Below are 16,383 nucleotides of genomic sequence, written 5' to 3'. Positions count from 1 at the left end.
GAGAGATAAAAGCAGAAAGGATGCAAGGTAAAGAAAAGCAAAAAGGAAGTGGTGAGGAAAGGTGGCGAGGAAGGATGGACTGAGTGCTTTTTTAAAAGTGTGCCAGTGGGTTTTGCTCAAAGAAAATGCTGTTTGACCCGATCAGTCTCTCTGTTTACACACACACACACACACACACACACACACACACACACACACACACACACACACTGTAATGTGTTTTCATATCTTTGTGGGGACATCTCATTTTCCCTAACTGCTTACCCTAACCATGAAAAATCAATACCTAAGAGATACACCTGCCTAGAGATGATACCTAATCATAACTCAACTGTAACCCTGACACTGAAATCACATTTTTAGTCTCAAACTCATGGGGACCAGGATTTGGTCCCCACAAAGATATGTAAAGACACACACACACACACACACACACACACACACACACACACACCTGCTGTGTTGTTGGTTGACCTACATTTTATGTGATAGAAATCATAACCCAGAAAGTACTCCACGTCCTCTTGAATTCCCCTCGGATAATGATTCCTGGTCCACCATGAAGCAGTGTGAAATCCTTTCCTGTTTCAGTTTTATTGGATATGTTCAGCTGTGCCATTTGTCCTGCGTGTTTTATATCATCACATGATTTATAATTGTGTTGTTATCATTGTTGAAAGAGAAGCAGCTCTGGGTGCAGGATGGAGCTGTACGTGTGGCCTCGGGAGCGTTTTGTTCGTTATTTTCAGAAAGGCTTCATTCATTTATGTGAAAGCAGCAAATTCAGCTGTAACAGAACATTTTCTTACCTGACGTGTCATCAGTTACTCATTCTGCTGCTCTGACGGGGCAGTTTACAGTGTGGCATTTGGATCTGCTGAGTTTCTGCATTACCTCTGCTACATTAGCATAAACCCTTACATGCAGAGCTCTCCATCAGCAGTATTACGTTCTTTTACAAGGTTAGCTTTGTCCACACTTTGCGTCCAGCCTCACAGTAAGACTTTCTCTCTTTGTGTTTTTGTATTTTCTTGTTAAAAAGCTGAACATTTTTTGATGAAATAAGAAAAGAGAGAATCTCATTAAGATTCCTGGCAGCAGCAGCTGCACGCCTCTAAAAGGCCTCCTGGTTTTGGCTTCGATTACTAAACAGTTGCTTTAAACAGATAAAGCCTTATTTTTTTCTTCCTCACACCAGGACCTTTATTGTGACGGTTCTGCGCTGTAAGCAGTATTCAGCCGTGAAACAGAAGCTTACACCTCAGATTTCTGCTGTAATCCATCAGGTGCCGTCCGTGCTTCTTTGTGCTGCCCCTGCGAGTACACGGAGCTGCATGATGGATGGCTGTTACAGGCCCACATCGGCTGTACTTCTTTGTGTGTGCGTGTAAAGACTATATATACATGTGAGGGCGAGGTGAGCTCTTAGCCTGTAGGGAACAGAGAGGGAGATGCATTATTATTGAGATTTCAGCACAAGGCCGGCGGGAAGGACAGACGGAGATGGAAAAAAGGATGATGGGATAGAAGGAGGGGAGGAGAGCGATGGATGAAGAGGGGAGGCTGAGAGAAGACAGCGTGGGCATGAAAGAGGACGAGAGCATGGGGATAGAAGATGTGCAGGAAGGCATGATGGGAAATGAGATGAGGTTCAGACATTACAGCTGAAGGACAAACCATTGTTTTCCTTGGTAAAAAGGAGAACTGGCCAAACAGAAATGCTGCAGTGCTGTGAATAAATGGAGATAAATCAGGTGATTATTGGGATTATTTTTAGTGTTCAATCATTGGTTTAACCAACAGTCCAAACTCATGTTAGAAGAAAAAAGCACCGTGGCAGTATGCAGGCATACATGCTTATAATTCATAGCTGTAAAAAGAGAGACAACACCGCGTGTTGCTGTTACTATGTAATTACTCCCATTATTCCTCTCGCCGCCTCCGTAATGTGCAGTGTAACCACCAGCAGAGTGTGAGAGCCCGGGTGTTGCCGTGTAGGCAATTAGAAACAAAAGCAGATTTAATTAGACGAGATTAATGCACTGCAGATGACACAGATTAAACATGTAGTCTGGGCGTCTGAGGCTGGCTTTAAAAAAAAAAACCTGCCTGATGTCGTCGTGCAGTTTGCTGCGAGGCGCCGAGGAAATGGGACTGAGGAAAGCAGTGAAGCCCGAGTTTGGTGGAGGAACACGAAGCTTCTCCTGCGAGGAGGACTACATCTACGAGAACATCGAGAGCGAGCTGTGCTTCTTCACCTCGCAGGTCAGTGCGACTCCAGTTACTCCCAGGTAACTACACTGGGAAACGTTTTTCTCACGTTGCTTCCTCCTCTCGGCGGCTGCAGGAGAGGCAGAGCATCATTAAATACTGGCTGGACAATCTACGTGCCAAACAAGGGGAGGTGCTTCATAATATCAGCTTCCTGGAAGGCCAGCCAATCAGTAAGTGATCAGAGCTAAACGCTCCGTTGTCTTCAGGAGGCTGCGATGTGTGTGATTGTTTACTGCAGTTATGGTTTCCTCTCCTCGAGTGCTTCTCTCTCTAACTAAATAAAGTAAATTATCTGCTTAAATATGTTTTGCTGCTCGCTTACTCTCTGCAGTCCCGGAGCTGAGTGCGAGAGGTGTGATCCAGCAGGTGTTCCCTCTCCATGAGCAGAGGATCCTCAGCCAGCTGATGAAGTCTTGGGTCCAGGCTGTTTGTGAGAAGCAGCCGTTAGGTTAATAATTTAAAGCACGCTTTTACGCTGTTTCCATCTCTGACTTTGCTGTTTGCCTTACTGGTATCTTATCAATCTCATAAACAGATGATATCTGTGACTACTTCGGGGTGAAGATTGCCATGTATTTTGCCTGGCTGGGCTTCTACACCACCTCCATGTTATATCCTGCCGTGATCGGCTTTGTGCTTTGGATGCTCACCGAGTCCGATCAGGTGAGCAGAGACGAGCCGTGTGCTTGTGTAGGAATAGGAAACAATGACACCGCCCAATCAAACCGATAAATGTCTGCATGCTTGCCTCAGACGAGCCGGGACATCTGCTGCGTGGTGTTTGCCCTCTTCAATGTGGTGTGGGCCACTCTGTTTCTGGAGCGGTGGAAGCGGAGGGGGGCGGAGCTGGCGTATAAGTGGGGAACGCTGGACGCGCCTGCAGAGTCCCTGGAGGAACCACGGCCTCAGTTCCGGGTGAGAGAAATTAACTCTGACTCAGTCAAGGTGCTTTACACCGTCAGATAGAGACTATACAGCAGAGTAACACTGAACAAAGCTTTGTAACAGGAATTAAAGGTGAACAATGTGGATCTGAAAGTTGATGGAAAATAGGAGGACAGATTTAAAGCAGAGCATGAATCAACAAATAGTCCAACATGTAATGAAGCTGAGTGATATTTGCTCTATAGTGGGCAAATATCCAGATAATATTTAAAAATGAGAAACAATAGCTTCTTGGAAGCTCCCAGTATAACACTGGTGAAACTGGTTACATGCTGTCCTTGTTATGGAAAAACATCCCTGCAGGACTACAGCTGAAAATACAGCGACCTGTTGATAAATGCTCACCAATGATAGCGGCCACATCAGAATGATGCTGACTCCTGTACAGTTGACTTTTTTCTCCTGCTATTATTGACAGAAACTTCAACTATATAATTTGGGAACGGAGGTTTAGTTTTTTACCCCATTACAAGGAGATGTCAGAAGTGGAACTGAGGATTGATTGATTGATTGATTGATTGATTGATTGATTGATTGATTGATTGATTGATTGATTGATTGATTGACTGGCTGTAGCTCAGGAGTCGAGCAGGTCGTCCACTAATCGGAAGGTCGGTGGTTTGATCCCTGGCTGCTCCAGCCTGGATGCCAAATATCCTCGGGAAAGAAAATAATGAAGTATGAATGTCAGATAGAAAGTACTTCAGTACAAAAGCATAAACAGTGTTTGTGAGAATTTCACTTCAAAAACAACATAACAGCTGTGCTGTACAAAAATAAAAATAAGAGAACAAAAGAATAAATCGGTGCAGGTACATACACAGGGCAAAAACACAGATGATAACTCACATCGGCTAAAGGCCGAGGAGGAAAGGTGTGTTTTTAAATGAGCTGAGGGATGGAGCCTGAGAGGAAGCTCATTCCACATTTTGGGAGCCAAAGCTGCAAAGGTTCGGTCTCCTCTGGATTTCTAAAATGTCTCCAGGACAGTCAGAAGCACCTGGTTAGCTGAGAGCAGGCGGCGGCACATCAGGGTGAAGCAGCTCAGACAGATAAGAAGAGGCGAGACCATTAAGAGACTTAAAAACAAATACAAGAATTTTAAAATGGATTCAAAACTTAATGGGAAGCAAATGAATTACAGTAAATGCTTAGATCAGAGACTCGACAGGACGGGTTTCATTTCTGACGGCTGCCTCGACTTAACCACAGTACTGATGTGAGTCAATGAGGCGAGTTGTATAAAGTGCTTTGAGCAGTGAGTAGAAAACAGTCCATTTATGTCCATTTATGTGAAACGTGCACATTTTGCACTTTGTGTTTTCAAAAGTTGAAGAAAAAAATGCAAAGAGGAGAAAAAGCACAAAACAAAAATATGACTGTTATTGTTTTTATCTAACAGTGTCACTAATGAGTGGCTCAGGGTCACCTGATCCACCCCTGAAATATTGGCTTTATCAAAAAGGAACATTTAAAGCTAACAATAAAGGCAGCGAGTCTCCCGTGTATCGATGGCTGAAGGCTCCGCTTCACTTTTTACCTTTGAGAACTCAAATAAAAGTGCTTTCTACAGATAACACTTTTTCCTCCAGCCTCTCCTCTTTAACACTTTCATGTTCTCTGCCTGTCTGCAGGGAATCAAGCGCTGCAGTCCTATAACGGGATGCGAGGAGTTCTACTATCCTCCGTGGCGGAGGCGTCTATTCAGGTGGCTGGTCAGCCTGCCCATCTGTATCCTCTGTCTCTGTTTTGTCTTCCTGGTCATGCTCATCTGCTTTGAGCTGCAGGTCAGTCCAGCTGTCAGCATCTGTTTTCTTTGTTGTGTCCCGCTTTGATGAACGCAGCAGCAAATTTAACACCAAAAAATCATCTTCTTTTGTCAGATTTCTTTTAGAGTTTGACGTAATGAAGCGTTTTAAAGAAGCTTTAATGGCCACGAAACCAAAACAACAGTAACTGATAATACATGAATAGACTGCACGCTTCATAATCCGGCTCCAGAATGTGAGTGTTTATTTCCTTTGGGGGCTGATAAGTGAGAAGTTGTATTTGTGTCTCTGCAGGAGTTTGTGATGGGGATCAAGGAAATGCCTCGGCTGGCTCGCTTCATCCCCAAAATCATGCTCGCTATCACTGTGACTGCATGTGATGAGGTGTACAGGAAAATCGCCTGCTGGCTCAATGACATGGGTGAGCGCTGAGCTTCTAGGCCGGTAAAACGTAACCGCAGATTCAGAGCAGAGCGTCTTTTATTGAAGATGATCTTCTAAAAGTCGCTTCCTTAATATTAATTATGAATCGCTTGCAATTCCTTTTGAGCGTGACCTGCTGAGCTGGCTGCGGCTCGAGAGGTCAAGCAGGTCGGACTAATCAGAAGGTTCCTGCAGTCTGGACACGATGCGTCCATCAGCGTGTGTGAATGTTAGGCTGAACGAAAAAGGCATGAGTGTGTGTGTGTGTGTGTGTGTGTGTGTGTGTGTGTGAGTGTGTGTGTGTGTGTGTGTGTGTGAGATTGGGTGAATCAGGCTTGTAGAAGAAAGTGCTTTGAGCGCTCAAATAAAGGAGTGAAGCACTACAGAAGTACCAGTCTGTTCATTAGTTACTATTTAATTAGTTAATTATCAAAACTTTCACTGTGTGCTGCATTTTTTTAATGGTTCGCCAGGTGTGTTAAGAGATGGCTGATGTTGTTTCCACAGAAAACTATAGACTCCAGAGTGCCTATGAGAAAAATCTCATCATCAAAATGGTTCTTGTAAGTGTCGTCCTTTGCTTTGGGATTTATAGTGCCAATTCCTCTTCCTATTTAATCACACCTGGCATTTCTGTCTCTTGCAGTTTCAGTTTGTAAATTCCTATCTCAGCCTTTTTTACATCGGATTCTACCTCAAAGACATGGAGCGCCTGAAAGAGGTGAGACGTTTCCGCCGCTCAGATACTCACACGCACTCGTCGACGTTGTCATTAATCCGCACATCTGTGCGTTTGTCCGTTTGTGGAAGATGCTGCTGGTGTTGTCTCTGATCAGGAGTCTGCAGCGGCAGGTCCGGGTCAATGTGCTGCCTCACGTCTCCCTGAAGATCAAGATGCTGGTGGTCTCTGTTCCCTGGTTCTTCAGGGCTTTACTCGGGAACAAAGTACGATCCCTGTTACGCGTGTAGGGAAGGTCAGAGGTCCGTTTCTGACCACCTCCGTTATGCCTTTGCATGCCAGCTCGGTGCCAATCAGTGAGCAGCTGTGCTTTGGAAAGAACTTGTGCTGGTTTGTCTGCTGAAAGCTCCAAACTTCCACGCTGTTAAATGGCTGCAGGACTGCTTTCATTACGTCTCTGTATTTGGGAGACTTGGGACTTTGTAGCTGTCAGCAGATAATGTCTGATTATCTAAAACAAACTTTATATTCAATGACATCAACTCTCAAAACACGCCTCTTCATGCTTCTTCTTTTGGGATCAGTCCTTGGTTATCCTTGTGACGGGAATTGTGGATTTCTTTCTTGGGCTTTTTCCCCTCTGTGAGTCGTCTTGTCCCTCAGCTTCTCACCATCTGCTCCACCTTTCAGACTCTCGGTGTCAGCTGACTTCCCAGTTTTCCCAGTTTAAACCAGCACAGCCCAGGTACAAGCTTTTTCAGAGTCAGTTAATCCATTTACTAGAACTCCCACGAAGGATCAGTTTGAAAACATGTGAGACTTTTCTTGTTTCCAGCTGATGAGAGAGAAATCAGCTGTTATGTGACTAAGCAGTGCTGAGATATATCAGCAATCAGAGACCAGCGTCTCCTTCTCTCAGTTCCTGTACTGTCCATTATTGACAGAAGATTATGTCCATTATGCTCTCTGTGTTTCTGTGCTGTAGCATCTTCTGCATCAGTGTTTGACCCGGAGGAACTGAGCTTTGCAGTGATGCAGTCTCTGAAATGTCTAACCTCTGCATGTGTGTATTATATGAATGAAGACATATTAAACTCTTGGCTTTGACTGTTAAAGCTCAGTTATGTTTTAATGCAACTCAGTTTCTGTTTTTGTGGTTATTGACAAGATCAGACAAACAAAGAAACATTATTTGTTGGAAAAAACAGGAGATCACAGAGTTTAACCAGATTAAATAAGCAGCTTTATTTTGTAAAGCTAAATAAATCCTGTGTGCACAGACAGACACGTTCACATCCAATAAGAATCAAACATAAATGAAGGTCTACAGTGTTATTACACATGAATCCCAAAATGATAAGAGTGTAGTTGTGTTCAGTTACCCGTTTAATCTTAATCTCTGTTATTGTCACGCATCATTTATATTTCTTCTCTCAGATTAGTTTTTCAGAAACAAAGAACTTTGTCCTTGTTGGACTCACACATGAGATTAAAACGAATGAAATTATTTTATTTGTAGCCGTTCTGCTTCCCGTCAGTTCCTTTTAAAGCACAAACACGTTCCTGTTTTGGACGTCTCCTGTTCACCCACAGGTCAAAGTATTTAAACGAGGGACCGGGCCTCTGTGGGACCGTGGGAAGAGGTGCAGCCATGACAAAGCCGGGAAAACATGACAACTTTGATGCTTCTAGTCAGCTGTCCACAGATAAGCCTGTCACACGTCTTGACTGCTGCGTCTAAAGAGACTTTGTAGTTTCAAGACTGATGAACTTTTCACTCGAGCCTGTGCTGCCACAGGGTGGAGGTTTAATTATTGGGGTGTGCACGTTGAATATTGTGCGTCACTTTGTGTCTCGGCTTGGTGAAACAGTGTAGTTGAGATCGGCGGTTCGTTCTTGTCAGCCGTGTGCAGCGAGGTCTGTAGGTGGGAGGCTGCTGGACTTTTTAGAGTTAGATTAGGACGTGACACAACGACTGAAGGATAAACCAGATCTGCTGCCTAACACAGACCTCAGGACCCCCAGTTACAGGGTCCTTCCCACTGCTTTGAATAGGGCGGAGCTTTCCTTGAGCACACAGTCTGCATACATGTCTCTTTATTTGAAATGTTCTTCCCTTATTTTATGAAGACCTCTCTCTCTCTCTCTCTCTGCTCTGTCCACTGTAATCCATCCTGTTGTGTTCCTTTTAAATGCTCCAATCAGTCTGCTGCGATCTGTGAGTGCTGCAGCTGTTTCTCTGCCTTGTGTTTGTCAGATGCTGGCCACTCTACTCATCATACGCCAGTTCCTTCAAAACGTTAAGGAGGTGCTGCAGCCTTACCTGTATGAGCGTCATAAGCTGGGAGAGCTTACGCTGCGAGCCGTGTGGGACCTGCTGCTCTCAGTGCTGCTGAAATACGCCCGGCTGGCAGCTGGAAGAGCCATGGCATCTCCCACTGACCAGACCATGCCAGGACCCGGACTGAGGGGCACCAGGCCTGGAGTGGGGCAGCCAGAAAGAAGGTGGTGCTGTCAGCTGTTCAGTAAAGATGATGCAGTAAAGAAAGGATGTGCTGAAAGATCCGATTGTGTCGGTGTGGCGAACCGTGACGTTGATGCGTTTAGCTGTCATTCACACCAACACTTACTGCGTTAGTCACTACAAACAGAGCCGCTCGGGTTCAGACAGAACGACACTTCCTCTGCTATTGTTCACGCACCGCATGCAGTTATGATTCATAGCTATCAGACACCGAGTGCACAGACCACCGGAACGCCGCTGTGAGTGGCACACAGTTACTCTGACGTTTATCTGCCTCTTCACCTGCTCTCAGGGAAAAGAAGTGTCTGAACGGAGGATGTGGAGTGCCTGATGAGGAGGAGGGAGGTGAGAAGGACGAGGCTGACAGCGGGAGGTTCAGCGAAGGAGAGACGGAGGAGGAAAGTTTGATCGACTGCGGCTTGAAGCTGAGGAAAGTGAGCTTCATAGAGAAGGTACAGTGCCGTGTGACCTGCGTTAGTTTGTTCACGCTTTAGAGGTTGAATCACGTAACTGATCAGTGATGTCGTCGTTAAGGTGGACAGAAAGGCGGCGTGCAGTGGGCCCCCCGTGGACAGCAGCTTTCTGGAGGAGGGAAGCCCCACGATGGTGGAAAAGGGAATGGACCCGGCCTCGGTGTTTGAAATGTGCGACGACGACGACGACAACGGAATTCATGATGTGAAGGACTCGAGCGGAGGCGGGGCTGAGGCTGCTAATGCTGCCGCTGGTGCCGCCGCCGCCGCCCCGCTGCCTTCTGGATCTGAGGGCAGCACATCGCTGCGTCACAGAAGAAGAGGCCGGAGCGCCGAGAGGGTCGAGCCGAAAACGAAAAGGGAATCGTGGATGGATCCCCCAGAGGAGAGAGAGAGCACCACGCTCACCCAGGCGGAGATGGAGAGCTGCATGCAGACGTACTCAGTAAGTGTGCATATGTACTCACCCTGCACGTATCCTGTTACCCTGGGTGTTGTTCTCATATTTAATCTGTTATTACTGTCGTAGGAGATTATCATTTCCTCCTGTTTCCCAGCAGAAACACATCAGTGACAGTTTCAAACACAGACTCACTCTCTGGGCGGTGTTTACTTTGCTCTTTTTAAACTTTTTTATGCTTTTGAAACTCATTTTAATAGACTTGAAATAACTGACAGAAGGTGTCTGTGAAGGTTCTCAGTCATCCAGCTCATCCTAGTCTAAGGAGCTCGGAAAGAAAAGTGTCTGGACTTCTTCTCACCTCTCATCCGAGAAGCTTCTTCAGTGAAAGAAACATCTATGTCCACTGTGGACGACCATCTTTGAACAGAGGCGGGGCTTAAAACACATCTATAATCCAGTTTTGAGATCCTTCCCAGACGCCTTTACGCCCACTCACATCCTGGGCCCTTTGACCTCAGGAAATCACATGATAGGGTGGGGCTAGGTTTCACAGTGAGCTCACCCAAAACTTTGACTGATTGTGACCCACACCTGTTTTCACACCTTGGCTCGTGTGATTAGGTAGAGGATCAATAGGGCGTCCACGACCCTCTTGGGGACACTCCCACAGGGCTCTGGGACTGTCCACCAGTCGCTCTTAGAACTGAAGAAGCTTCTCGGATGAAACATCTTCAAGGAAACTTAAAGAAGTCCAGACTATTTTTTTTCCAAGCTCCTTAAACTACTGACAGAAGGGAAATGCAAAAGTGAGGTCAGAGGTCAAGTGTGACATATTTGGATCCAAACTGTAGTGTGATATTTAGTATCCCCATAGGGCAGCAGAATGTGAAGCATAGTTTTAAAGATCTGAGATTTTCTTGAAAGTTTGACCTCAGTTGACCTTGAAGAAGCGATCAGAGGTGATTGAGTAACGTGAAACTTAGAATCACTAAAAGCCTGCATAGATTTACATAGCTCGGTACAGCATTACTATCACTTTGAGCTTCAGATCAATCTGAGTCAAATGTGATATTTTGAGTCTTTTAAAATCAGTACTTTACATATGTCGACTGATGTTGACTGTCCACCACACGTGTAATAATCATAGTTTCTAAGTCATAAGCCTTTTTATCATTTTTCTGACCAATAAATCGTTAAGTTGACCCTGCAGACCTCGGTAGATGTAAGCCACAGTTTGCTGGATTGTTAACATGACTCGACTCCACCCACCTGCAGAGTTTCATCACAGTTCATTCTAAACGTCTAATATTTACAGGCAGAATGACACGTTCTCTGTTATTCTCTTTATAAATTGGTCACATTTTGAATATGAGAACTACAACATGAATCCTACAGAACTCAAAAGGTTACAAACACTTGTATGACTGTCATATCTCATTATATCTTAAATATCTCATCTACAAATGACTTTAGTCCACAGAAAATGCAGCGTCGTCCTCAGCACGTAGTCACGTACTGAACAGACCGTGTTTGGCTCATTGCTCCACTTTGTCCTTCTTAGGACACTTTCCAAGACTACCAGGAGATGTTTGTCCAGTTTGGCTACGTGGTGCTCTTCTCCTCCGCCTTTCCTCTGGCTGCCATGTGCGCTCTCATCAACAACATCATAGAGATCCGCAGTGATGCCTTTAAGCTCTGCACCGGCCTGCAGAGACCTTTTGGAGTCCGTGTGGAGAGCATCGGCCAGTGGCAGGTAAGAAATGCACTGTGTGAACATCTAAAAGTGATGGATTTAAAGGTTAAGGGGAGTCGATTAACACACAAACGGCATTAATGTTAATAACCAAAGTTAATCAGTAATCAGAGTCTGGCTGAACTTGATTTAAGAGCAAAGTCAGAAAAAAATGGAAACCTGTTTTGTTTTTTTTCCCCGTTCACAGACTGCGATGGAAGCCATGGGCCTGATTGCCATCATAGTGAACTGCTACCTGATTGGTCAGTGTGGTCAGCTACAGCGTCTTTTTCCATGGCTCAGCCCTGAGATGGCCATCATCTCCATCGTCATCCTTGAGGTACCGTAGCTACTTCCTGCTCGTCAGTCGGAAACACAGCGGCGCTCTTTCAGCCGTTTCCCGTCACACAGTTTTCCTACCTGTAAAGACTGCGATGGACATTTAACACAACAAACATTTACTCAAACCACTTCATCAGACGGTAAACTGTTTAACACCGAGATTCCACTTTCATGACACAACAGGAAATAGTTTACTAATAGGAGATTGGCGGTCACGTCATGACACGTGCTGTTATATTATAACTATGCATTTTATAGTTTTTGCAGTGAGATAATCTTTACTCGCTGACCAAAAAAACCCCTTTTGTGTAACAACTTATTCCAAAGTATCAAATCGCCCGTGCTGTTCAAAGCGATGACATCAAACCGGTTTTAACTCACCAAACGCATGAACAAAGGAACTGAAACCCTCTGTGCACAACGCTGCTGCTGCAGCTTGTAACATATTTAGAAACTGGCTGTGCTTCACTGTGTGCCGGCCGTCTGCAGCCACAGAGGTAAACAGCCTGCAGCTCTGTGCTGCCCTGATAACGAAGATAGTTTGAGCCCAAACGTTGCAAGAATGACCTCAAGTTGCTTAAAGAGGGTGTTTGAAGCACTGTGTCCTATTTACTGTACGTGAATTACTTTATAATTGTTTGACTTGTTTTCCACCTCTCTGTCTGTTTGCAGCACTTTGCCATCCTGCTGAAATACATCATCCATGTGGCTATTCCCGACATTCCTACGTGGGTCAAAGAGGAGATGGCTAAACTGGATTACCAGCGCAGGGAGGCCTTTAAGGTGACTTCAGGGAGTTTGAAGAAGCCCTTTAAAGTCTCCCTCATTAACCTTATGATGCTACAGAACTGCAGTTGTTTCTTTTTGGAAATAAATGACTAAAGTTGCTTTGATATTGTAGCAAAATGACTGTGTTACTGTAAAGGTGTCAGCTGTGCTGCACAACACAGAAAAAGAGATTAGCTTGTAGCTGCCCCGGGAGCACTAATGCAAGATTCTGACTGTAGTAAGGCTTTTTTAGACAAGTCGCGCTGCAGTATTGTAGTAGTTGGCTAGTGCTGATTCTTTGTGAATGCATTGTGAGAACGTTTCCCTTCCTCTGCAGAAGCACGAGCGGCAGGCGCAGCAGCATTACCAGCAGCTGCAGAGGAGGAAGAGGGAGGAGGAGGAGAGGCAAAGGCAGGCAGAGCACATGGCTCGCAGGGAGAGGGAGCGGGACGACAGCAAAGGCGACCCTTCGGGGGATCACCACCACGACAAAGGTCACGGCAGCAAATCACGTTCTGGGGGTGGAGGCGGAGGAGGGAGCGGTGGGTCGGACAAGCCCAAGAGGCCCAGCTCCCTGTTGGCCAATAATAACGTGATGAAGCTGAAGCAGATCATCCCGCTGCAGAGCAAGTTCTCCTCGGGTGGCGCCCGCTCCCCTCAGTCACCCACGGGCAGCGAGCCAAAACTGCCCGGCTTCTTGAGCTTCAAATTCCTCAAGTCGCCTGAGAATAAGAGGGAAGGTGCTGCGGCTTCTGCGGCCACCGGCGCCACATCCGCCGGCGCCACGGCGACAGCGGCGCCGTCATCATCGTCATTATCAGGTAGCAGCTCTCAGGAGCGTTCTCAGTCACCCAATAAAGCCTTCAACCCCGGGAAGTTGTTTAACTTTGGGAAATCCGAGGGAGGGACTTGCACGAACGGGGCTCCGCTGCCCCGGTCAGGAGAGGGGTCATCATCGCAGACGTCGGAAAGACAGCCTTCCCGGTCTGACTTGAATGGCGTTCCAGACGAGATCCCCTCACCCGGAGGGGAAGGCGCAGAGAACGGACATTCGTCAGACTTGGACGCGGCTGGTTTTAAAATCTAGAAAACAACAACAACAAAAAGCCCAACTTGTCTTTGGTTCCATCTCACCTGAACAGGTGACGTGTTTACTGTGAGGAAGGCCTGACCTGCCCTCTGTGCTGTCACAGGCCGGTGTACTCGGAGCTGAAGCTGATGAGACGAGACTGTTGTTCCGGTTTGGCTTTTTTGCTGCGAGACAAAAATAAATTTAAAAAAAGAAAGAAACAAAAAAACAGGCTTTGTAAGAAAGACGAAAGCCCATGACCGAACACACACACACACACACACACACACACACAAATATACAAATTCTTCCTTGTCTGCAATACATAAAGAAATGCATGAGCTGCGTTTCTAATATTTTTAAGCCTTTAAAGCAGAGCTGTGTTTCCTGATTTCTTCTTGTCAGAAATTGTAAACATCTCGTTGGCTTCACACCAACACGTGACAGTCTGTCGTGGAGGGGAGGAGTCTAAGGAGAAAACGCTTACATGGCGGTATGAACGGATCAGAGATTGTACATCAAATAATTACTGAGAGTGTTTTTTTAGCTGTCACCACACAACGATCGTTAGAAATTGGTCTCATTTTTAAACTGCGAGGAGTTGTTGGGCCCTTCGCTTTCGTACTGAAGCTGAAGAGTGGAAAAGCAATATGAGTCAGTGTTTTTGTTTTTTTATTAAGTGTCAATCATCGCATAAGCCCCTCCTTAACAGTCGCCCCTGATGTATCACCAGCTTTATTTTCAAAGCAGAGGTGAGGTCTGAGCTTTGCAGAACCCGGTTTGCTCGAATAGAAAGCGGCGAGCTCAGTAAGTCGTAAAAATCACAGTATTTTGGAAGAGCGAGTGATTTTTGAGGAAAAGGAGCAGAGATGCCCGTCGCATGCTGTTCTCCATCCGAGCCCGTAGAGCGCCTTGTAAACACAGATGGTGCCTCATTCCACAAACTCCAGCTAGACTTGGCAAACGAGCACAGAGTTAAAGAAGTAACATTTGCACTAAAGCCTGACGCCCTGCATAGAAACCACCTCGGCACAGAGGGCCCACACCAGCCTGCCTCATCATTATGCAAAAAACTGCATTTCTTTTCATTTCCCCCTTTCACATGGTGCATGCTGTCGGCAACAACGAGCTTTCAAAATATTCATGTTTTCTTTTCTTCTTGAACAGCTGTTTTTATTTGCAGATGATGGAAATTCCCCCTTTTTTAACCAGTGCAGAACTTTTCAGAATAAATGTTAACCCAAGACGTACAGTACTCTATAAAAGTTTTAGGCACTAAAACACGTGATGTCAGTTTACCTGACAGGAGTTCAGTAAATAGAAAAACCCTACATCAGCAAGAACATGATTTAATTACTTTTCCACAGTAGACTTGCCTGCAGCTGCAGTTCTTCATGTCGCTCAGTCATTATGGAGATCTTACCCAGAATCCTTCTCTGGAGTCGGGCTGCGTCTCTCCCTTCATGCATTTACTGACTTACTTGATGACATCACCATCAAGGTTCTGCAGGGACCAATGCATGTGTTGCAGGACTCCCTTTTCTCATTGAAGATACATTTTGAGGTCATCATCATTTTTCAAAAAGCAGGATGACATCATGTGATTTACAAAAACATACAAACATCTCAGAGTGCCTAAAACTTTTTCACAGTACTGTACTTTGCATATTGTTTGCATGATCCATGTGAGCCCAGCACATCTACCCTTAGCTGGTATTTCACTTCTGCGGGGTCTCCAGAAGGTGGCGCCAGTTTATCCACATAAAATGATGACGTTAAGAAGCTGGTTATTTAGTCACCAGTCTACACCACAGGCAGCAAAATTAAAGCAGTCTGACAAGTTTGTGATGATGTGAGACACTGAGACAGGATTCAGAGGCCGTCGCACTGTCGAGATATGGAAACATTAACTATGCATTTCCACACTTTCACCTCCGGCGAGGATTCGGGCAATAATACAGAGTTAAAGTTGACGTGTAGTATTAAAGCTCTACACTCACCCCCCACCCAACCTCAAACCCCAGTTCCACAGCATCATCCTCACCCAGACTCTATGCATTTTTCCCCCTTTATGTTTTAGTGTCAGCTCTCTCAGATCGCCTGTTTCCTATTTAATGTAAAGAACCTACCCTGACCTAAAATAACAGCCTCCATCGGCTAAACAGGTTTTTGTATTCTGTTGCAGCTTTAATGTGTTAGTTTTAAAAGTCTGTCCATTTTTCGCTCACATGCCTGCAGAAGAGACGAAAAATGTTCTTTCCGAGAGGCAAAAAGTTCTTACTGACATTAAATGCAATACCGAAATAGTCTGTGCAGTCATGTTATCATTTTTAGGAATATCATTTTGAGGCTAAGACAAACGTGACATCATCAGCGTCTGTGATCATGGGAGCAGCAGAGCGAGACGGTTATGACGTAGCTGAGCACAGTGTCATGAAACCCTTGTTATTCTTGCAGCATCAGGATTTCAGGGATAAATGATTCATGGTGCATAAGAGTCCATTTATCATCATTTGAAAAAGTCCCATAGAGAAGCAGAACTTTGCGCTGAATAGATCTGCTGATGCCGAGCGGAGGTCCGGTCACTTCCATGTGTGCATTCCCACCTTATTCGGGTAAAGCTGAAGAGCATCACAACAGAAATCGGCTTGTTACTTTTTTCATTTTGCAGCGAAACATGTTCTGCAACAGAGATCTGTAACGTTTGGAGGAACAGCAGCGTCACGGCGCAGGCATCGCCTGCATTAGGACCGAAGCTCGGACTCTTTATCAGAACAGCTTCTTTGAAAGGTTCGGACATCGTCTGCCTCATTTGGAATAAGCAGGAAAGGACTGAATGGACGTATTAATGTTTCTGTGTTTCAGAGTGGATGTGAACAGGTGAGACTCTCACCGCAGCTACATTAAAGCCCGAGCCGAACCTCAAAGATGAGACATTTTCATGGAAGCCTCACTTACACAACATCATACGCTCTTCCAATG

General features: G+C 45.5%; 1 protein-coding gene across 3 annotated transcripts in view; it reads left to right on the top strand.

Annotated features, from left to right (window-relative positions):
• The window catches only part of ano8b (anoctamin 8b), a 37,707-nt gene extending 21,386 nt beyond the window's left edge, over window positions 1-16,321 (top strand). For 2 of the 3 annotated variants that reach the window (XM_019346698.2, XM_019346699.2), the window contains exons 4-20: window positions 2,127-2,265; window positions 2,348-2,444; window positions 2,606-2,722; window positions 2,810-2,937; window positions 3,028-3,189; window positions 4,854-5,006; window positions 5,283-5,409; window positions 5,919-5,974; window positions 6,058-6,132; window positions 6,222-6,356; window positions 8,348-8,595; window positions 8,907-9,066; window positions 9,149-9,532; window positions 11,052-11,243; window positions 11,431-11,562; window positions 12,237-12,347; window positions 12,670-16,321. In XM_019346698.2, coding sequence (XP_019202243.1) covers window positions 2,127-2,265; window positions 2,348-2,444; window positions 2,606-2,722; window positions 2,810-2,937; window positions 3,028-3,189; window positions 4,854-5,006; window positions 5,283-5,409; window positions 5,919-5,974; window positions 6,058-6,132; window positions 6,222-6,356; window positions 8,348-8,595; window positions 8,907-9,066; window positions 9,149-9,532; window positions 11,052-11,243; window positions 11,431-11,562; window positions 12,237-12,347; window positions 12,670-13,419 — 3,166 coding nt within the window. In that variant the 3' untranslated portion in view covers window positions 13,420-16,321. The remainder of the gene's footprint in view (window positions 1-2,126; window positions 2,266-2,347; window positions 2,445-2,605; window positions 2,723-2,809; window positions 2,938-3,027; window positions 3,190-4,853; window positions 5,007-5,282; window positions 5,410-5,918; window positions 5,975-6,057; window positions 6,133-6,221; window positions 6,357-8,347; window positions 8,596-8,906; window positions 9,067-9,148; window positions 9,533-11,051; window positions 11,244-11,430; window positions 11,563-12,236; window positions 12,348-12,669) is intronic. The other variant, XM_019346700.2, reaches the window with a different exon arrangement.
• The last annotated feature ends 62 nt before the right edge of the window (window positions 16,322-16,383 follow it).

The sequence above is a fragment of the Oreochromis niloticus genome, linkage group LG17 (assembly GCF_001858045.2).
Source record: "Oreochromis niloticus isolate F11D_XX linkage group LG17, O_niloticus_UMD_NMBU, whole genome shotgun sequence".
NCBI lineage: Eukaryota > Metazoa > Chordata > Actinopteri > Cichliformes > Cichlidae > Oreochromis > Oreochromis niloticus.
The sequence above is the reverse complement of the archived record's forward strand: the minus strand, read 5'-3'. Positions and strand labels throughout refer to the sequence as shown.